At 40.3% G+C, this 24134-nt stretch overlaps 1 protein-coding gene across 1 annotated transcript in view; it reads left to right on the plus strand.

Moving 5' to 3' along the window:
* Positions 1 to 24134, plus strand: part of tph2 (tryptophan hydroxylase 2) — a 108552-nt gene that overhangs the window by 9975 nt on the left and 74443 nt on the right. Inside the window, exons 2-5 of the mRNA XM_003221149.4 lie at positions 3784 to 3936; positions 5975 to 6158; positions 6266 to 6366; positions 12211 to 12278. Of these exons, the coding sequence (XP_003221197.1) occupies positions 3784 to 3936; positions 5975 to 6158; positions 6266 to 6366; positions 12211 to 12278 (506 nt within the window). The remainder of the gene's footprint in view (positions 1 to 3783; positions 3937 to 5974; positions 6159 to 6265; positions 6367 to 12210; positions 12279 to 24134) is intronic.

Raw genomic sequence — 24134 nt, forward strand, 5'->3', positions numbered from 1 at the left:
GTTTATTTCCAGGTTAAGTTAAAGCAACTTGACTTGAGCCCGGGTCATGGTGGGTACACTGACCATTCCTTTGTGTTCTTCCATTATGAGACTGTTGACTTTTCAGAAGGATGGCATAATTTTTGTATAGTGTCCAGAAGTTAGACATTTCATGAATATAAGGCATCACAATTAACATTTGTGCGTTCCACTCACATAAAAAATAAGACTAAAGTATACAGGTAATTGTTTCTATGATCTCATCTAATAAACAAGGAGCCGTGATGGCACAATGGGTTAAATTGGCTGAACTGCTGACCTGAAGATCGGCAATTCGAATCCGCAAGACAGGATGAGTCCCCTGTGGGGACATGAGAGAAGCCTCCCACAGGATGGTAACACATCCGAGCATCCACTGGGTAGTGTCTCTGTAGACGGCCAATTCTCTCACACCAGAAGCGACTTGCAACATATTCTCAATTTGCTTCTGACACGATAAAAAACAAAACAAAAAAATTCTAATAAACATTTCCTTCTGAGTATTTTGGCCATTTTGCATGCCATTGCAATTTCCATTTTAGGTAGCTTTTGGGTACTTTTGTAGCTGCAAATGTCATCCTTTCAGTCTCAGTTTTATGTTCTGAATTAAATTGTAAACAACTTCTGAAAGTGTTCTATTGTTTGCCTCCTCTATATAAATTGGTATCCTGTATTCTAGTTACCTCTTACTGATTGGTAAAACAGAAAATGAATTTAGCTGTCCATCCATGTGATTTAATGAAATTCTTCATTAAACATTTAGACTTAATTGAATGTCCCAGTGAAGGGGCATGTAGTGTTGATGGTTTCATCAACAGTTTTGTATTATTGTGACACAGGTGATGTATTGATTTTTCCAACTGTTATGTCTCTGGAGAGAATTTCACATTGAAGAGAGATTGTTCCAACACTTCCCCCAGTATTATTTTTGTAGAAAAATGCTCCAGCAAGGTTAATCTGTGAGTGCTTCACTAGAGTAAGTTTTGAAAGTAATGGTCAGAAATCTGTCCACAGGTTAATAGAATAGGCAGTTTTCTAACAAACAGACATTCTCGAAGTATTTCTGCAAAGAATGTCTCTGGAATAGTTCAATATGTAACCTTTTGCACATTTCATTTCTTTTTGCTTCTGTAAAATATAATGAAGCCCCCAGTGGTGCAGAGGGTTAAACCGCTGAGCTGCTGAACTTGCTGACCAAAACATCGGCAAGGTGAGCTCTCACTGTTAGCTTCAGTTTCTGCCAACTTAGCAGTTCGAAAACATGCAAATGTGAGTAGATCAATAGATACTGCTCCAGCGGGAAGGTAATGGCACTCCATGTAGTCATGCCGGCGATATGACCCTGGAGACATCTATAGACAATTCCAGCTCTTCAGCTTAGAAATGGAGAAGAGCACCAATCCTCAGAGTCGGATACAACTAGACTCTATAATTCTATGATTCTATGACTTAATGTCAAGGGAAAACCTTTACCTTTAACTTAAAAATATAATATAAACACATACAGTTCTGAAGCTTCTGAATAGATTTGTTACTTTTTTTTTTTTGCTTTTTCTCCCAGTATCCTGCAGCCAGAATAACAGTGGTCAAGCTGTCAAGGGACTCTGGGAATAACTTTTTAAAACTCTAATGTGGAGATGAAGATAAATTACAACCATCAGTCCTGTTCAGTGTTCGTTTTCACTGTCTATTATGATGGGCAACCCTGCCTTGTTTCTAATTCAGTTGTTCCCAAACTAGTGCTGTCTGGATTCATTGGTTTACAATTCCCAGGAGTTACACAGTTGCATGAGTTAAAGTCCATCACAAGTGAGAGCACTAAGTTGTCCACACTGTTCAAGTTACTGGTAGATCATTTTTTCAAAAAAATTCAAAAACCAATATTTGTTCTTCCAAAGAATTCGCAAGCAAAGCACCATGTTTTTGTTCAACAAACGTTACAATTTCCCTTTTGGCTATACAAGCTAAAAAGTATAATAGACTGCTTCATAGGAGGAATAGGGATCATCGAGCAATTTGTCTAATGTTAAGTTTTAAAATAAGAAATACTTTAAAGGGGGGGGGGGGGCTGAGGTTGGGAAGGAATCTATTCTTGAGGATTTTACTCTTACTTTGTGACTTGTCTGGAGCCACTGGTGGCACAGCAGGTTAAACCACAGAGCTGCTGAACTTTCTGACTGAAAGATTGGCCCCAGCTTCTGCCAATCTAGCAGTTTGAAAACATGCAAATGTGAGTAGATCAATAGATACTGCTCTGGCGGGAAGGTAATGGAGCTCCATGCTGTTATGACCTTGGAGGAGTCTACAGACAACGCCGTCTCTTCAGCTTAGAAAAGGAGATGAGCACCAACCCCCAGAGTCGGACATGTCTGGACTTAATATCAGGGGAAACCTTCCCCTTTACCTTTCCTTGTGACTTGAGTGGGAGTGCCCTAGGTTTACCATCCAGTAAATGGCCGGCCAAGTATGAACTGATACAGTAGAGTCTCACTTATCCAACATAAACGGGCCAGCAGAACGTTGGATAAGCGAATATGTTGGATAATAAGGAGAGATTAAGGAGAAGCCTATTAAACATCAAATTAGGTTATAATTTTACAAATTAAGCACCAAAACATCATGTTATACAACAAATTTGACAGAAAAAGTAGTTCAGTATGCGGTAATGCTACGTAGTAATTACTGTATTTACGAATTTAGCACCAAAATATCACGATGTATTGAAAACATTGACTACAAAATTGCGTTGGATAATCCAGAACGTTGGATAAGCGAGTGTTGGATAAGTGAGATTCTACTGTATATAAGGAAAAATGTCAATCCATGAAATTGTGGTATAGTGTTCCCTCACTTATCACTGGGGTTAGGTGCCAGGACTACACAAAATAAGTGAAAATCTGCGAAGTAGGGACACTATATTTATTTTAATATATATACATTAATTTAGAAGTTATACACTATTTTAAGACTTTATCAACCTCCAATTGCCTCCTTCTCCTACCTTTGCCACTTGGGCTCCTTTTCTCTCCCTTTGACTTCTCCTTCCTCCCTTCCTTAAGCTGTAAATTGTAAATTTTAATAATTTATAATAGTCTTTTAGAGTTTATTGAAAAACCTCGAAACAGCGAATCCGTGAAAAGTTAACCGCAAAGTAGTGAGGGAACACTGTATATGACATTCTGGGTGAGACTCACACTGGAATCTATCATTTAGAACGCAGTAAACCATAACGGTTCTGGAAAAAATTAAATATTCTGATTTTAATTGACAGTAGAGCCACATCTTGAGAAGCAAGCATGTAGCAGTTAATGGTCTGAGTGTTGGGCTAGGACCAGGATCTTGCGCAAGTCACACTTTCTCAGCCTAAGAAGAAGACAATGGCAAATTTCCTATGAATAAATCCTAGGGCATGGTCATCATAACTTGAATTGATTTGAAGCTGCATAACAGTAACAAGAAAAACCAAAACCTGCGGCGTGAGAATAGTCTAAGTTGTAAGTCAGATGATACATTCTGTCAGGTTCTTTTGTTGATCTTCTTAAGTACAATCATTCATGCCGGCTTGCAACCTGCAATTTTTCTTCTGAAGACGGCTTTCAAAAGAAGGTGGGAGAGGGGAACACTTCACTCCTGAAGGAGGTACCTATTTGCTGAAATCAGACAAGAATAGTCTGCTTGAAAAGAAAATGTAATGATGCGTGCTTGCTCGTATGTGTAGTCTACAGTACATTGAAGTCCTTGCATTCTGTATCTATTTTCTTTCAGCAAAACAGAACCAATTCTGGTAAAAATGATGACAAAAAGGGTAATAAAGGTGCAGGCAAGTATGAATCAACGTCAGAAGGTGGCAAGACTGCGGTGGTGTTTTCTTTGAAAAATGAAGTTGGTGGCTTGGTAAAAGCTCTCAGACTTTTCCAGGTAAACAGCCTTGACTTTTATTTTGTATCATAGGTAATTGATTGGGAGAAAACATCAATAATGTGCAGACAAAAATAAAAACTACATGTATGCACATTCATTAAATCTGGAGACCTTTTATGGATTGCTTGCTATTAATATAAAATTTTGGTGTAAATACCATTTCTGATCTTGGCAGCTCAGCAGGGGGCCAGCTCTGGTTAGTACCTGGATGGGAGACCATCAATAAATATAGGAGCTGTAGGCTATATTTCAGAGGAAGGAACTGGTAAAACACCTCTGAGTATTTCTTGTCTAAGAAAACCCTATGAAATTAATGACAGGTGACTTGACAGGTGACTTGATTGACAGGTGAGTTGAAGGCACATTAACATACCATGTGCCTTCAGGTCACCTGGACCTTGATGCTGACACAATAATGATGTTTGAAGTGATGTGTGGTCAAGAATTCAACTTGTTCTGAAATGCTATAATTTTGGGAGTACCTGTGGACATAGTGGTATGCTTGGATGCCTAGGTTAGTTGTGATAGCTATAGATACCTTTTGTTAGCTTCAGCTTATGTGCCAGACCATTTACAGTCTTTTCTAGAGAAAATACACTAGAGTGGGCTTCAGTCCTCTCTGTATAAGGCACATTCCAATTAGCCAAGTCTGAATTTGCTCTGTTCCATACAAGTGCCTATATAGAGTTTCCAGATTATCAGACATTTGTTCAAAAGGCCACTGATAGAATGCTTGTGATGGTGAAGTGGGTTAAACCACTGAGCTGCTGAACTTGCTGACTGAAAGGTAGCTGGTTCAAATCTGGGAACCAAGGTGAGCTCCCACTGTTAGCCCCAGCTTCTGCCAAGCTAGCAGTGTGAAAACATGCAAATGTGAGTAGATCAGCGGGAAGGTAACGGTGCTCCACGCAGTCATGCCGGTCACATGATCTTGGAGATGTCTACGGACAGCGCCGGCTCTTCGGCTTAGAAAAGGAGATGAGCACCAACCCCCCTGAGTCAGACATGACTAGACTTAATGTTAGGGGAAAACCTATACCTTTACCTAGAGTGTTCAAATTGCTGGATCTCAGTGCCTCTCCACTTCAATGGTCAGCAATTTGTTTCTGGTTTCTATTCAAAGAGTAGGTCTTGGTGATGTACAACTCTAAATCAGGGGTCCTCAAACTTTTTAAGCAGTGGGCCGGTCCACAATCCTTCAGATTGTTGAGCGGCCGAATTATCATTTGAAAACAAATACAAAAGAATTCCTATGCACACTGCACATGTCTTATTTGTAGTGCAAAACAACAACAACAACAACAATGAGAGAACAATACAATATTTAACAATAAAAACAATTTTAACCAACATAAACCTATCAGGATTTTAATGGGAAGTGTGGGCCTGATTTTGGCCAATGAGATAGTCAAGTTAATTAGAATTGTTGTTGTTGTGTGCCTTCAAGTCATTTCAGACTTTGCGCGAGCCTAAGTCTAAAACTGAGGGTGGGGGCCAGGTAAATGACCTTGGAGGGCCATATCCAGCCCGCGGGCTTTATTTTGCGGATCCCTACTCTAAATAGACTGGGACGAGAATGCTTTAAGTTGAGGGTGATCATGGGTTGCATGTACCTTCCCCACAGTTTTTGTGCTATCACGCCATCTAATTTTTCTACAGAATTGAGTGGCTGAAATACATTCCTTAAACATTAAACTATTCTGCCTATATATTATGTGTGTGCATGTGAGTGTGTGGAAATATTACAATGAACAACCATTTTATAGAAAATTCTGGTTGCAAATCACTTCTAATTATCATATTTATAGTTTGCCTCCTAATGCAATGAATCAATTACAATGTATAATTTTTCCAGTAGTTTTATTGGATTGAAAATTATGAATAGTTAATTTAATGCAGATCAGGATTCTATTGAGCAAAAATCCCTTTATATGGTTATTAAAACACATTATGTTTTTGACACAGCTATTAAACTATTGCCGCTGTCCTAAGTGAATTTAGTGTGTTGGTGAATCAATTTTTCTTTTGTGCTCAGGAAAAGCATGTGAGTATGGTTCATATTGAATCAAGAAAATCAAAGAGAAGGAGTTCAGAAGTGGAAATCTTTGTGGATTGTGACTGCAGCAAGAAACAATTCAACGAGCTTATTCAGTTGTTAAAGTATGAAACAAACATTGTCACTCTGAACCCTCCGGAAAACATCTGGACTGATGAGGAAGGCAAGATTGTTTTCTCTCCTCTACTTTCATTTCATTTTGAAATTAGAAAAGCTTTGTGAAGAAACAGTGACAATCTGATTCTTCCAATCACTCTGTGTTTCCTCCAGAGCTTGACTGTGTTCCTTGGTTCCCCAGGAAGATTGCCGAATTAGACAAATGCTCCCAAAGAGTTTTAATGTATGGCTCTGAACTGGATGCAGACCACCCTGTAAGTGTTCATGAAATGTCAGGTGAGGTTGGTCAAGTCATGATCTATGAAATCTGCACAAAGAATCAACCAATATTGAGAAGGGGGAGGGAGAGGGAGAGAGAGGGAGAATAACTGAACTTGTTGGATGCTGGTGCTGTTTCAACAAATGATGATGATGATGATGATGATGATGAGTTTTATAATTGTAATGGCCTTAGTATTTAACAAGTTTAGTCCACTGAGTCCTAAACAAACAGTGGCTTAGCCAGTTAGCAATACTAATAAAAATCAAAATAAACAAAACAGCAAAATGAAAATATGGTGTGTAATGCTTTCTCTAAAGCTTTTAAGTGTTTGGCACATATTAATACAGTAGGTGTATTCGTACTGTATCACTATAACAATTCAATTGCAGTTTAAGTGACTCATTCCATGGAATCTGTGGATTTTGCAATTTGGAGTGTACTTAGACTTTCCTAGTGCTCTTCTCTGAACTACAACAGCAGAACTTTCTGATAGAGCAGTGGTTCTCAACTTGTGGGTCCCCAGATGTTTTGACCTTCAACTCCCAGAAATCCTAACAGCTGGTAGACTGGCTGGGATTTCTGGGAATTGTAGGCCAAAACACCTGGAGACCCACAGGTTGAGAACCACCGTAATAGAGGCTAATAAATATATCTTCAAACTACAAATCCCTGGATTCCATAGAATGGAGCCATAACCATTATAGTGGCATTAAGGTTCTAAACTTTTGTAGTTGGAATACATCCAGTGATCCTAAGAATGCTTCAGATTATCCTCTACTTAGACCTAAAACCTGTGGCAGAAACAATCAATTTAGATCGAGAGGTAACACTTCATTGCTGAAGGAAAGGCATACAATGTGGAGCAGAATTAGCAGGCAGATTTTGGCATGTGGATCAGAGGCATTTATTAATTATATCCAGTTCCTACAGGTCATTTGGCAACCATTCTCTCATGTCGATAACTCTAGCCATCTTCACTGATGAGGTATATGGATTTGTTTTGAAACCTGTGATATTTTGGTGTATTTTTCATATAAAGACACCAATCCTCGAAGCTACCTTGCTGTGATAACATTTTACTGCAGCAGAAATAGTATAGAGGGTGGTTGCCTTTGCTTCCCTATGAGGCCGAGAGTTTGTGACTTATCAAGGTTTAATTTTTGAGATATTATTTTATAAACAATCTAATGTACAAAAGAATATGCACTCAAAAAACCCTTAAAAAGAGGAAAAACTTAGAGGAATAATAATAATAATAATAATAATAATAATAATAATAATAATAATAATAATAATGATATAGCTGATACACAGTAGGAAAACATTCTTTCATTAGGAAGCCAACTAAATTATCCTAAAATTACTATTAATCATAACTAAATTGTTACATTGCTAGATTAGTTATCACTTCAAAATTGTGAATGGTTTCTCATCTTTCCAAAAGTCTTCCATTGGTTTATCCTTTTGGACCCAGGATGGTTTTGCTATTTGGGCTAACTCAGCAACCTTAACAATCCATTCTTCCAGTTCTGTTTCTGGGTCAACAGACAACTTTGCTTATGTTTCTTGTGGGCCAATTGGACTGACCCAGGCTGACTGCTTGTCTCTGCATTGTAAACTGCATCCAGAGATGCAGTTTGGACAGAATAGGGCCTGCAAAGACTTCAGAAATTGTGTGGACTGCGGTATCTGCTTTAAGGGGTACACTGGAGCATCTAGGAAGGACTGTTCCTTCCTCCAACCTTGCCACTTTGCATAGAAAGGTTGCTTTTGAAAATTGCTTCAATACTTGTAATCGTGCACACTGCTGTATGTTCCCTGCAAAGAAATATAGATATTAAACAAATGTTCCTATTGGAGTGGGTGGAGAAAGACGACAGCATTTCAAAACTACTCACACTCAGGGAGATAATTATGAAGCAGAAATCATAGCATACTTCAAGCTCAGCAGGAAGGCAGCTGGCACATAGGTTGTGTGTGTGTGTGTGTGTGTGTGTGTGTGTGCTTTCCCCTATTTTTAATACTGTAGCATTACTTCAACTCATATTTCATACTCTCTGCAAGCTTGTGTACTACTACTGCCAAAAACCATGAATCCAAAACTAAGGACATTAACCTGCCTCCCCATTATCTGCCCCCACGCCCACAGCATTAACCTCAGCATTTCATTTAGAACCTTATCACGCACACCTCAGAAAATGCATTTTAAGCAGGCAACCTATAGTTTAAAATTGCTAGAAGAAGTCTGGATGAGTATTCACTCCATCTCACATATTTCTTTCCCTTCTGTATCTAATAAAAGAATGTGTGTCAGACTTATCACACAGCTGAGGGATGACTACTCCCAATCTGTCCAATGATCCCCTATGTCACTGTCTTTCTTTTTTGGGGAGCAGATCTTGCACAATCACACAAGTTTGTGGCCTCAGTCCCAAAAAGAAACATAAACATATATTTTTGTTCCTATGGAGCAGTGAAATTACAAATTTCTATTTTTTTTTTTTACAAAAAGGAGATAATAATGGAAAAGTCTAATACAATAAAATAACAACAACAATAACAATAACAATAATAATAATACTGGGAAAGTGGAAAATATGTATGGCTTTACTCAGGTTCTTTCTCTGCCTGTCACTCAAAGTGTGCTCTAGGGCATTTCAGCAAAGGAGAATTGAGTGGGATGAAAAGACCGCCACCAAAACATGCCCCGAACGACACATCACTGATATTCTGCAGACAGGTCTACCCATTCCACAGAAAAAGCTCCACTTCTGACTCACGTGACAGAATTAAAGACGAGCAAAGTCAATTGTTTCCTATTTTTAAAGCTGTAATCATAGCAGATTCTTTGCCCACAAATGTCTACGGAATGGATATTGCATCATCTGATAGGACCTGTAGGCACCAATCGGCAAAGAGCGTCGGAAATGGGGTTTAAGTGTGTGTGGTAAGGGTCTTAAACTTGGTGATTTTGATCCAGGCCTAGGAACTTGTTGTCTATTCAAATTTAACTATGTACTATCACTCCCATCATCCCTTACCACTACTCAGGCTGGCAGGGATCAAAGGTCTAAGATATTGGCTGAATTATCAGCATTCTGTCTCAATTCATTATCAGAATGTACAGCCTTCCAGATGTTGTTGGTCTCCATAGTCAGAAATTTCTTACCATTCGTTTTCTTGACACTCAAAAAAACATGTTTTTGACCCTTTTAAAAATAGTTTTGAATATGCTTTCCAGCCCTGCTTTCTATTTATTGGGTGAACACATTAATGGAGCTTAAAACCATTAGTTTCAGCTGAGGCCAAATAAGAAAAGCTGCTGTGTTTTTTGTAAAAAGAGAATACATTTACAATGTGAATAATACATATTGTGAGCTATGGGAAACTGTTTTCACCACAAGAATGTCAACTGCCATTGCTTTTTTCAAATAAAAGTTGCAGTGCTGTCAAAGTGCTGTTCAACTCTTTTTCTTTTTAGCCTAGAGGTACAAAGAAAAGCAAAATGTTGGTTATACCATTTTGGTTCACTTTCTTCAATTAATGCTCCCTTGCTACCCTTTCACCTTAAAGATTTGAGGCCAAATTGTATCAAAGGTAATCTCAAGAAAACCCAAGGGGGAGGCACACAGTTTCCTTCCTTGTAGTTATGGTGGCATGAACTCTTTGTTTTAAATTCAGTTACTAATCCCATCTATTGACCTAAAGGGTCATAGGGGTTGCTCAGTTGCTTTTCGAGCTGAAGACCTAAAATCATTCAGTGGCTGCTTCCACTTATAATAGGAATAGAAATACAACAAGGAAATCAAGAGAGTTGGAAAGTTATTTTAGCTGAAGCAGGTTCCCGGTGTTTTTCTGGTTTGTTTCCCTTTCTCTCATACTCACACACACATTCAAAAGGCACAGGAGAGAGGGGCTGGGAAAAACAAACAAGGAAAACACTGGGAATCTGCTTCAGCTAAAATAACCCTCTGTCTCTCTGCAGCACAGAAAATGAATCTATACTATAGAATTAATGCAGTTGTAGTTTTATAACAAGGTCTTCAGCCTTCTCTATCAAAGAATGTTGTTGCCTCGCCAAACTGTAACTCCCTGGATTCCACATCACTGAGCCATGTAAGTTAAAATAGTGTTGGACTCCATGGATTCTACAGGCCATCTTTTAACAACTATCCTTTAGGAAAGCATCTAGAAGTGAGAAAGGTGGAATAAGACAAGCAAAGGTCACCATAGATCCCAGCTTCAGCTCCATTATTCCTATGCCTCTTGTTTTCCCAGTCACCATCACTAACTATGCTTTGGGTCGCTCTGATACATATTGGTAGTGTATGCTTCTAAAATTCTCTTTGGGTGTTATTTGCAAAGATTTTGGTCCTGAAAGATGGAATGTGAATTGTCTCAATAAATTAATCAATCATAAATGAGATTACTATAGGCCACAGGGAGTTCCTGATTCTGTGTATCTTTAGGCAGAGTGAAGTGATCGGCTCAGGCAAAACTCAGCATCAAGGTAAGAGTGGAAATCATGAAGTTCTTCAGATGATGTTCTGCAACTTCCTGCATTCCTCACTAATGGCCATGTTGGTCAGGCCTGCCGGAATATGCAATCCAACAATATCTGGAAGAGCACATGATTAAGGGGAAAGTTCATTTCCTTTGGTTAACATATTTTCCCTTCCACAATGGTATTTTCTCAGAGATGCTTGCCTTAGCAATCAGATTTTCAATTTAAGATACCATCCAATGTGTATTTGCAAAATAAATCATACTATGAACCTCATCACACTGATGAGGTCTAGTGTTCTAATTCATCAGCTTCTGTGGCAAATCGAGGGGGGTAGCGGAGCAACCCCAGCATCCTGCCTCACCATTAGCTGATGCTTCCCCATCACACAGTAGGAAATGTCTATGTGTGGGCCCCCCTCCCCCACGATAGCCCCGTTGTTCCTAATGGATCACAGGGAGGCTCCCATGTTATTGGTACAGTATCCTATGATGCTCCTGCCCCAGTTGACTCATAGAGCCCCACTAGAAGTGAGGCTACATTGTGTGATGGGTGGTGGGAATCTGTGGATCAATTGAGGCAGAAGTGTCCTAGAACGCTGAATTTCCGTCATGTGATGAGGTCCTAAATGTAAAATATGTGGGTGAGGAAAGAGTATATTATGATAGATGACTTTTACCAGTTAATGTGCTAAATGCATCTCCTACTTTGACTCTTGGGCAACAGAGTTTAGGTGGCAAATTGTAAGTCACTGCAACTTGTTTATGTTTTTGATTGAAGGAATGGGAAAATATATTATTGATATTTTTTGCTTTGGTAACATGCCTGGCTTGACATATGCACTTGATTTGTTGTATGTATATGTTAAGGGAAAATAGTTTATTGTTCTACCTCAGATGACAACTATCTTTGGATGCGGTCTGACCGTCTGACCTTCCTGATAAAACTGTAAATAGACCAGGTAGACTTGATACTGGAAGCTGGCATTGTAGCTAAACCCAAAACCTTCTTGCTGTGTGAAAGCCCAGATGCATTAGAAATAACGTTCTTATCAGACTTTAGAGCTGTAATCTGCAAGCTCCTTGCTGTAGATTAGTTCCATTCAAGCAACCGCCTAGGGTAACTGACTAAAAGACTTCAGTCTTAGACAAGATTCCCTCCTACCCAAAAACCCACATCCTTCTATTGTTTCTACTAACAGCTCCATAGTGGCATACATTCGAACATTAATAAGCATTTTAAAACACTGTGATGATTGCTTTAAACACCCCCTTCTATTAGTTTCCTTTCCTTTGGTTATAAATTAATTTTGCTTTCTTTATTTTGCTTTAGGGATTTAAGGACAACGTCTATCGGCAGAGAAGAAAATATTTTGTAGATGTTGCCATGAATTATAAATAGTGAGTACCAAGCTGTCAAATTGCTATGGTGAACATGAGGGCTGGAACTGATGTTGATTGATATGTAGAACGGAGGCTACCACCCTATGCTCAGTCAAATCTTTATTTTCCCATTTTAGTACTGAAATGTCTCTCCAGAGTTTCAGAGAAAGAACTTTTTCTAGGTCTGGGCAAAGATATTCTGGGTTGACACTGGGGGTTTCAACAAGAAAAGCATGTCCTCTACAACTGTGACCCTGCCTTATTCTACTTGCCATGACATAACATATATTTCCTGCCAAGACATGAGCAACTTTGGATGCCAGTAAAGTGGTACTGAATAAGTGAGTTGGATTATATATTTTACAGAATATTAATAAGGAAATGGCTGTGTTACTATGAGTATCTCCAAACCAATTCACATGATCTGTACCTGCTCCTGTGCAGCAAAGTATGGTTGCAGGAAAGGACATCTTTATTTGCTTCTAGGAAAGAGGTGGCAGGAAGACTGATGGCATCTTGGCATGTTGTCTCAACCTCAGGAAGGGAAAAGCAGAGGTTGTGTGCTCATAAGTGTGCTCGACTTCAACTTCTCCTGCTTCATCATTGATTAACCCACTGTCTCATCCTGCAGGCTCTGGAGATAATTGAAGGTCACTTTTAAAGGGACAAGGAAGGCATTTTCTCCTCCCTTTGCACAGATTAATGGGTAAATGATACCAGGTGTGGCCATGTACTTGAAGTAACTGGCAGGTAATATTGGGATGGAAGTGATAGGCAGGAATGATGAGTAGCCTTGAGTGCCAAGTGATGAAGGAGACATCTCCAGATTTGCTTCTGTGGTTCTTTTGGTGCAAAAACTTTGTTTGTGTGTCACAAACTTTGATAAACTTTGATAAATGGGTGGATGGCGATGTCCCTCTTGACATGACAAAGTTTTTGCCCTGTAATCAGCTTTCACCAGGTTTTTATGATAGAACCAATGAGGAATCGACATTTACAACCCAGGACAAAACCCGTACAAATGATGCGCATATTCGCACCAGCTCATTAATTTTTTTAAAAAGTCACCAGAGTTTCCGGTGGATGTCCCACAGTGGCCATCTTGCGGGCTTCTAAATCCCAGAACAAAGCAGCAAGTCCAGGTGTTGCAGGCCCAAATCCCAGGACCAACAGGTCTGTGTGTGGACCTGTTCTCAGATCCAAGGTTTTTCTGTCCTACCTATTAAACACACAATTTGGTGCTGTCTGGATGCACCCTGATATGGATGGCTTAGTGCAGTGGTTCTCAACCTGTGGGTGTGTTTTGTCCTACAACTCCCAGAAATCCCAGAATTTCTGGGAGTTGAAAGCCAAAATATCTGCCTTAGTGGGTCTGAGGGAATTTAGGATTTGGAGTAAACATGTTCCATTCTTGCTCACCTTCACTGTGGCCAATCATCAATGGCAGTGAAAACATGGTGCCATAAACTTCCATTGATATATACTTGCTGTTCTACCAGTATTAGGTCCGTAGAGATGTCAGCTATTCAGTATTAGCTCATACAGTAAATTTAGACTCGGGATCAGAATCATGCAGTTCTCTAGATGTGGTTGGATGGCAACTTCTAACAGCCTTAGCCAACACATCCAAGGGAGAGAAATGAATGCTGGGAGTTGTAGTCCAACATTTGGTGGATCACATGATCCCCACCCTTGGCTTTGATCAAATGTTACAGGGCTCTAGGTTGACTACATTTAGCATAAGGATTACAGACCCATAGGACAATTATATTTATGTCCACTGATTTCCTTGAGTGCAATGAAGCTAGCTCCTATGTAGATGGATATAAAACAGCATCTTTAGTGATTCTACAACAAATAAAATAAATTCCTTCGCTTTGGAATGCTCCAAGTACCTTATATTTTCCTTCTTTCTTTCCTTTTTCATTCCATATTGTTGGAAATCAAGTCTACATTTTGAATCCATTACCATCCCCAGGAGTTAGTAAATTTCCAACGCTACCTGCAAATACCTGCTGTTTTGCAATTTTCTTGTCACACACGCTTCCAAGTCAAGCTAATTCCAGTCTCATTCTCATTTGATTTCTAATGGGCCAAACTCTTCACACTCCAAAGAAGACACACACTAATTTTATGTACTTTTCCACTGTTATGCTCTTAAAAAAAATCACCCCACTTCTTGGGAGGGTACAGATGTCTAGTCTACCTCTCTGGGTTTCTGAACTACTTAAGTGTGTATGTATATGTGCTGGAGGAATGAAAGCATTTCTTTTAAGCAGCAGAGGGGATAACTTGGCAGGAGAAGAGCATGCTTAAAAGCCCATAAAAATCCTTTATGCTGTTGGTATATATAAAACTAATAAGGATGCAGCTCGGGAAGAAGAAAAGAATTTGTATCCTGTGACTCTAGGCAGCAGCTTTGCTCTCTCACTAGATCACTGCTGTCCTATTAGCATTTTATATGGATATGGATCTCCAAAATGTTCCTGTACCGAGACTTCTTTTGCATATCTCTGTTCGGTTTAGGTTGTACTTGACTAGTTTCCAACCAGCCTGAACCATTTTATTTGTTTATTTTTTCTCCCCTGCTGTGATAATTTTCTTAAACCCAGAGTAAGAAAACAGGAAATGCTTAAATGAGTGTGCAATTTAGCTTAATTAATGTATGCAAATGAGTAAAAAAACCCTCTACCTTTATTGAAGAAACCTATCTTTAGAAGCTGTAGTTAGATAGTTTTCTGCTATGGACTGAAAAAGCCAGCCATGGCCATGATAGCTAGGGGATTCTGGGAGATGTTAAAGTCTAAAAAGTGGGTTTTCTAATGGTGGAGCGCTTGCCTGGTCACTAAAATATTGTTTAATTTGGGAGCACCTGAACAACAGTAATAGGGCATTCTCTCAGAGTGCTTCCAGGTAGAGATGTGCACAAAATTAGTTTGTATCATTTTTTCTGTGTCTTTCGTGTCTTCCATTTATTCAGAAGAAAGAAACAGAAAGCCCCCATCCCCACACAAAACTCAGATCAACATAAAAGCCTGCTTTCGTGTGGAACCAAAATTTCATGTGTGCACGCTTCTTCTCTTTCTCCTCCTCCCTCCTTCCCCCCTTCGCACCCACAATGCCCTGTATTCACTCACAGGAGTCATGGCTGGGCAGCCTCACATCCAGACCTTAGCATCAGGGCAGAAGGAACCACGTGTGTGTGTGTGTGTGTGTGTGTGACTGTGTCGGCACTCAGCTGCAGGCAGGCACTGAGAGGCAAGTGAGCGCTTTCCAGGCCTGCCTGTGCCGCACCACACACACACACTTTCTTTCCAGGGAGAGTTTGTGTGGTGTGGGGTGTGCAGGCAGGCCTGGAAAGCTTGTGTGTGCCTTTCAGTGCCTGCCTGCAGCCGAGCGCCTGCACAGTCACACATTCTCCGCCACCGAGTTGAAAGGAGGGGGGGAGCAGTTGTTCCTTTCTTCTTGCTTGCTGAGGTCTGGATATGGGGCTGCCTGGCCATGACTCCCATGAGTTAATGTGGGGCATTGCGGGCGTGAGTGAGGGAGGGAGGAGGAGGAAGAGAAGAAGTGCGGTGCCTGCCAGGCAGCCGAACACCTCAGGAAGGAGAGCCAGTGGGTGGAAAGCCCCCCCCCCCAAATAATGGACCAATTTTTGGACCTCGGAAACAAAACAATCGAAAACAATTTCGGGAGGATTTTTAAAAATGTCGGGCCCTGCAACGAAAGCCGGAAACGAAACGAGGCAAGCTTTTAGCCGAATGCACACCACTACTTCCAGGTCTTATTGGACAATCGCCTTGCATTACTCACAAAAATGTACATGGTTGTCTCAGATGACATCTGTTGCAACTCTCCCATATTTCCCAATCATTCTCCTTTTTTCATCCATCTCCCAACATCGACTAACAAATAAAAGATGAAATATCTGGCAAATATATTTTGACTGATAGTGTTAAGAGTCCATAATCTGGAAGAGATAAATCATGGTCCCTCTTACTGATTGTCCTTGCCTTTTAAATAGTTTTGAATTATAGTTAACAATTTATTTCGAAACATACCATCAAAACCAACAATAATTGAGACTATATTAATTACTTAGAGAGCGTTATTTCATGGAGGATGTAAATAAGAAAATAGGAAAGGATATCCCAGGGTTAAATTAGACATTAAGGTAAATATGTATTTCCTTTGATTGTCTTGTTTTCCTGCTTGAGAAACGTTCACGTTTTGCATGGGATTCCCTCCAAGATACACATGTTTCAGTAATCTTATTTGCTAATTAAGTCAGTGTTTACCATGTTTAAATGACCAGTTACAAAATCAAGTACAGAAAAAGCAGAATATTTATGGCAGACATCTTTTAGCATTTGGCGGAGCATATTGGCAAAACACATGGTAGAAGTGTTATCTAGTTTAACCTCTAGTGTGTCCATTTCAATTCAGATCAGTTATTGGAAGATTGATTGCCTGAATGTTTCTTGGGTTATCAATGGATGTTGGGTTTCACAAAGTGCTAAGTGGATGCGTTTAGATTGGTATTGCTAGCAATAACTGTGCAATAATTGAACACATTATTGCATTGTCTCGAGCTGGGTGATTTGTAACATCTGTTTAAATTATGCAGGATAATGCAAATGTGAGCTCAGAATTAAATGCTAAAAGAAATCTCCATCCATACTATATAGATTCTATAGACTTTTCTTTTGCATTAAGGCTGACAGTTTTGGGTATTTGAGAGGAAGCAGCGTCTAATGCTTAAGGATCAGTCTTAAATTTCTTGTCTTCAGCATCTTTTCTTCTAATCTCAATACACTTCTCTATTTGGTAGGAAAGAAGGTGCATTCTGGACATGTAAACTCTTCCATATCATTACACTTTGAAAACAAACTAATGTTAGCTGTTAATATGTTTATATTAAGACAAACAGAATCACCTTTTTCAGAATAATTTGACCTATTTCTAGACAGCGCAATGGACATCTTGTTGCTCTAGGTCAGGGGTCCCCAAACTAAGGCCCGGGGGCCGGATGCGGCCCATCGAAGCCATTTATCCGGCCCCCACAGCACAAGGGCAGAAGGGGGTTGGGATAAATTACCCAAGGGGTCCCTTCTTCTCTTACAACCATTATTATTATTATTATTATTATTATTATTATTATTATTATTATTATTATTATTATTATTAACATTGAGGCTGGGTGGCCATCTGTCAGGGTGCTTTGCTTGTGCTTTTGGTGCACAAAGGCAGAAGGGGATTGGACTAAATGGCTCAAGGGGTCTCTTCCAACCCTCTTTTTATTATTATTATTATTATTATTATTATTATTATTATTATTATTATTATTAACATTGAGTCTGGGTGGCCATCTGTCAGGGATACTTTGCTAGTGCTTTTGGTGCACAAAGGCAGAAGGGAGTTGGACTAAATGGCACAAGGGGTCTCTTCTAACCCTCTTTATTATTATTATTATTATTATTATTATTATTATTATTAACATTGATTCTGGGTGGCCATCTGTCAGGGGTGCTTTGCTTGTGCTTTTGGTGCACAAAGGCAGAGGGGGATTGGACTCAATGGCCCAAAGGGTCTCTTCCAACCCTCTTTTTTATTGTTGTTGTTGTTGTTGTTGTTATTATTATTATTTATTGCTCGGTGGCCAACTATAGTTCGGCCCTCCAACGGTCCAAAGGATCGTGAACTGGTTCCCTGTTTAAAAAGTTTGGGGACCCCTGCTCTAGGTTAATCGGTCTTTCCATCTGCCTGACTTACCCAGCCTGCTTCAACCTGCTGCTCTCCAATGAATGTGCTGTGTGAGAATGCTGAGAGTTGCAATTCAACACATCCGAGGGCATCAGGTAGAGGAAGACTGATCTAATCACTTTCCCTTACCAATGAAGTTTGAGACCATTCTTTAGGGCTCTTGTCATGCTTAAGATTGCAAATTAAAGTATAGATCACTGAAAAATGGCAGAAAATGTATTATTCTACTCCAGCAAAAAGTGGGATGGGAGGCAAAATAAATAAACAGCAATGAAAAATAAGTGGGTTGTTGTAAGTTTTCTGGGCTGTATGGCCATGTTCCAGATGAATTTTCTCCTGATGTTTCACCCACAGACATCCTCAGAAGTTGTGAGGTATATTGGAAACTAAGCAAGGGAGGTTTATATATCTGTGGAAGTTCCATGGTGGGAGAAAGAACTCTCGTCTGGTGGAGGCATGTGGGAATGTTGTAATTAATCACCTTGATTAGCAATTAATAGCCTTGCAGTTCAAGGCCTGGCTAATTCCTGCCTGGGGGAATCCTTTGTTGGGATGTATTAGTTGGCCCTGATTGTTTCATGTCTGGAATTCCCCTGTTTTCAGAATGTTGCTCTTTATTTATTGTCCTGATTTTAGAGTTTTTTAAAAAAATACTGGTAGGCAGATTTTGTTCATTTTCATGGTTTCCTCCTTTCTGTTGAAATTGTCCGCATACTTGTGGATTTCAGTGGCTTCTCTGTGTAGTCTACAGACCCACTAAGAAAATCCAACAAATGCTACATTGATCAAAGGGCAAGGGGGATCTTCTCACCTTTGCAGGACTCTACTGTATGCTATGCAGCTGTGGACAAGACTACACAGGGCCCGCCAAACGCAGAAATGCCCAAACACGAATCAAGGAACATGAAAGGCACTACAGACTAATCCAACCAGAGAAGTCAGCCATAGCAGAACACTTGATGGAGCAACCTTGACACAGCATATTATTTGAGATCATAGAAATGCTGGACCACTCTAACATCTACCATGTCAGACTAGAATCATAGAATAGTAGAGTTGGAAGAGACCTCATGGGCCATCCAGTCCAACCCCCTGCCAAGAAGCAGGAAATCGCATTCAAAGCACCCCCGACAGATGGCCATCCAGCCTCTGTTTAAAAGCCTCCAAAGAAGGAGCCTCCACCACATTCCGGGTCAGAGAGTTCCACTGTCGAACAGCCCTCACAGTGAGGAAGTTCTTCCTGATGTTCAGGTGGAATCTCCTTTCCTGTAGTTTGAAGCCATTGTTCCGTGTCCTAGTCTGCAGGGCAGCAGAAAACAAGCTTGCTCCCTCCTCCCTATGACTTCCCCTCACATATTTGTACATGGCTATCATGTCTCCTCTCAGCCTTCTCTTCTGCAGGCTAAACATGCCCAGTTCTTTAAGCCGCTCCTCATAGGGCTTGTTCTTCAGACCTTTGATCATTTTAGTTGCCCTCCTCTGGACGCTTTCCAGCTTGTCAACATCTCCCTTCAACTGTGGTGCCCAAAATTGGACACAGTATTCCAGGTGTGGTCTGACCAAGGCAGAATAGAGGGGGAGCATGACTTTCCTGGATCTAGATGCTATTCCCCTATTGATGCAGGCCAGAATCCCGTTGGCTTTCTTAGCAGCCGCATCACATTGTTGGCTCATGTTTAACTTGTTGTCCACAAGGACTCCAAGATCTTTTTCACATGTACTGCTGTCTAGCCAGGCGTCCCCCATTCTGTATCTTTGCATTCCATTTTTTCTGCCGAAGTGAAGTATCCTGCATTTGTCCCTGTTGAACTTCATTTTGTTAGTTTCGACCCATCTCTCTAGTCTGTCAAGATCGTTTTGAATTCTGCTCCTTTCTTCTGGAGTGTTGGCTATCCCTCCCAGTTTTGTGTCGTCTGCAAACTTGATGATCGTGCCTTCTAACCCTTCGTCTAAGTCATTAATAAAGATGTTGAACAGAACCGGGCCCAGAGAAGCCACTGAAATCCACAAGCATGTGGGCAATTTCAACAGAAAGAAGGAACCATGAAAATGAACAAAATCTGGCTGCCAGTATTAAAAAACTTTAAAATCAGGACAATAAATAAAGAACAACGCTCAGAAGACAGGAGAATTCCAGACATGACACAATCAAGGCCAACTAACACCTCCCAACAAAGGATTCCTCCAGGCAGGAATTAGCCAGGGCTCGAGCTACAAGGCCATTAAATGCTAATCAAGGTGATTAATTACAACATTCACAATTGCCTCCAACATACAAGAGTTCCTTCATACCTCACAACCCCTGAGGATGCCTGCCATAGATGTGGGTGAAACGTCAGGAGAAAATGTGTTTGGAACATGGTCCTGCAGACCAGAAAACTCACAACAACCCTGTGATTCTGGCCATGAAATTCTTCAACAACACAATAAAAAATAAGGCTAGGTGTTAAACAAAGGCTGCCGTTTTTTCAGTGTCCAAGCTATTGGTCCAGAAAGAATAGAAAACTACTTTTAGGGGACAGGAACTTCTCGCACCCAATGATTGCCATTTCCCAAACTCTTTCATAGTTTCAGATGATTGAAATGCTTTTGTCATTTGGTTCTCAAGTTTGTGAACATTCCAGCTGTGCAATCTTTCTTTTTTTTAAAAGGACAGTATGCAAAGCCTACAACCCAGGTGGGCCTATTGGTGGGAGGAGATGCAGGGAAAGCCGTAGGAAGAACAATTACAATTACAATCAGCTTTTGGTGGCAATATTCAGGAAGCGTTCTCTGTCTTTCAAGACTTTCTATTTACTGTCCATTCACTGCTATTCTGATTTGCCACCAGCGTTCAGCCCCCCCCCCCCCCACCTTGATGCAGCTGTTTGTTCTTAGCAGAGGGTCGGAGAAAGGAAAGGAAGATGATTGTGCCTAATGAAAATTTCCAGGCTGAATAGACAGTTTCAAAGCACATTAATTCCATATGATTCTGTCTCCGTGGGGGATGCTTATTATTGGAATATCTCATATCAGCTCTTGCATCTAAGAAATCTACTGCACACATCCATGCTTAAAGAAGCCTTTAAAAACGAGATAGACATAGGGAGGACTAATAATTCAGACATCACACATCTTGACAGTAGGAGGCCTAGGACTCCCTGGTCAGCTTATTCTTTTCGTGTTTTTAGTATTCAGAGTGCTTTATGATTGTAATTGCATTTCCAATAAGCTGATGAAAAATGTCATAGACGGGGCCAAAGACATCTGGGGATTTGAAGGGCCAAGCTGAGATCCGGGAATGGCTGAGCATCACAAGTCACTATCCAGCATTCAGCTGCTTCTAATAGTACCTTCAGGGTTTCAATTCTAGCCGTGTCACTTGAGAACCAAGGCACTGATCAAAAGTGATCCAATGAAAGCATGAAAAATGGGCTACAGCAATGACTGAACATCACACAAGTGTGGTGCAGAAGACAGGCCTGAAATAACATTGCACAGGGTTGTAACTTCTCACTTTCCTGACCCCTGGTAAGAAAGTAAACAATCCAATATTGATCTCTAACTTAACCCTTTCATTACCATAAGTTCAATGTACAAGCAATCAAAGTGTTTGCTCGAGGCGGAAATGTCTTTTGGAAAAGTACTGACAGTAGTATCGAAAATCACAACAGAGCCCCTATTCTTTCTGAGTAGAATGTATTCTACAGAGGTGATGTTTGAGCATTCACCTTTAGGCTTGCTTCAAAAGGAGTTCATGAACTCATTCTCTTGTGCCTGAAATGGAAATGACTGTAGGTGGTATAGAAGCGAGCATCAGATGTCCCAGTAGGTGTTAAGACTGTAGGCATTAGAAGCTCCATTCAAGGAAAGCAAAAGAGGACTTCTAAAATGTCCCTGAAACATATTTTGACCTCTGTAAAACATCTGTTTTTATTAAGATATTGCTTTGTTTTTCTTCTCTAAATGATTTATTTGTAGCCCAAAATCCTTCAGTGAACTCAAAATGGTATACCGTATGTGGCTTTCTCATATGCCTCCACTTTATTCATATGGTAAACCCTTGAGAGCTGAGAGGGAATGACTAATCCAAGCTCATCCCATCAGTTTCCTAATTCAGAGTATACTGCCAAACTTTGGTCCACACTTCAATTACAACATCACATAACATCTTTTATGTATAACTAGGGAGCTTATACAGAGCCCCCGGTGGCGCAGCTAGCTAAACCACTGAGCTGCTGGACTTGCTGACCAAAAGGTAGGCAGTTTGAATCTGGGGAGTGGGGTGAGCTCCCACTGTTAGCCACAGCTTCTGCCAACCTAGCAGTTCGAAAGCATGCAAATGTGAGTAGATCAATAGGTACTGCTCTGGCGGGAAGGTAACAGTGCTCCATGCAATCATGCTGGCCACATGACCTTGGAGGTGTCTATGGACAATGCTGGCTCTTCAGCTTAGAAATGGAGATGAGCACCAACCCCAAGAGTAGGACACGATTGGACCTAATATCAGGGGAAAACCATTACCTTTACTAGGGAGTTTATCCATGGTTGTTAAGTTCAATGCTGATGATTTTGGTTGTGATCTGAGTGAAACAAAAGTCCGAGTAATTGTACTTAGAATTCTTCCTATTTATTCCATACCAAGTTCCATGCAAAATTGATCAAAAGAGCAATCACACCAAAACACACAAAGACATGGAAAAAGACAATAACATTTGCTAACTGCCCCTAAACATGCAAGAAAAGTAAACATAAGCTTTCATCAAAGTTGGTTCCTAAATGCAAGTATTTACCACATTTTTGTCCCTCTCCTGGGTCATTTTGCTGAGGAATTGACCTAGAAGTGTCACCACATATTGGAATAAGAGGATTCTTTTGATTACATTGCAATCCAAAAGGCCCCGTAATACATGGAGAAATATCCCCTTGGGCATTTTAAGGGGTGCTGGGGGGCATGGAGATCTCAAAAATAGGTTTAGGTGTCTCCATGTAGTTTATTATGTCATTAGATAATACATCAATTAGTCTCTATAAACAATTATGTGGATTTGTATAGCATAATAAACCAAAAGAAAGTCAATTCTGATTATAATAAAAATGCTTGCATAAATTTAATCTTGCACCCTGGAGAAAAGGTATTATTTATTTCAGTTTAGATGAGTATATCCTAACTGTATAGTTCTCAAAGCGATTGCCAAGAAGATGCAATAATACAGTCTCCCTATCCTTCTACACAAAACATACTCATACTCCCAATCTAGCAGCCTTTTGTAATCTGTTTAATAAACAGGGCTAGATTATGTGTAGTCCCAAACCAGTTTGCTGTTGCAACAGTGTTCTTCCCAGTAGGGAAGAAGAATAGATGTTTTCTCTGTGTTTTCCCCACTGAACAAGACCTTGTCAGTCAATCTTTTTGTTCTAAAGAGAGGCAGAAATTGAATCCTATCAAAGACAGTGGGTTCCCTGGCCAATAATTTACCCCAGAATGTGGTGAGGTCAGCTGTACCATTAGGCAGAATTGTTTGCCTCAGGCTTCAGATTTTGTATCTTATGAAAGACCAAAGGACTAGTTATTTAGTTTAGTTTTACTGCCAGAAAGTGGGGGGAGATAAATGCTTAAAGTATGGTGCCAAAATAACACCCCTGTCTTGGAGAAGGAGAGGGTGTCTCCGATGCTCTGCTTCAGTCCTGGGAATATCTTCAGCTGTATAGTCCCAGTCCAATAGTATTGGCTTTGTTGTTGCATTCCTTCATGTCAATTCAAACTTACAGAAACTCTGTGTTAGGATGTTCTTGTCGAGATTTGTTCTAAGGAGGTTTACTGTTGCCCTAAGGCTGAATGCAACTTGTCCAAGGTCACCCAATGGGTTTCCCTATCTTAAGGCGATTTGATCCCTCGTGTCCAGGAGTACTAGCCCAACCCTGAAACCACTCCACCACACTGGTTTTCAGTCTTGAGTTACCTTAGATTTGAAGTTGATTTCATTGATCACAGCAATAAGTATGATAACTCTATGTGGGGTTGCCATTGAAGACTGTTCGGAAGCTTCAAATAGTCCAATGAGAGGCAGCCAGGTTAATAACTGGGGCGGCTTTCAGGGAGCACACAACTCCCATGATACGTCAGCTCCA

Source organism: Anolis carolinensis, chromosome 5 (assembly GCF_035594765.1).
Source record: "Anolis carolinensis isolate JA03-04 chromosome 5, rAnoCar3.1.pri, whole genome shotgun sequence".
NCBI lineage: Eukaryota > Metazoa > Chordata > Lepidosauria > Squamata > Dactyloidae > Anolis > Anolis carolinensis.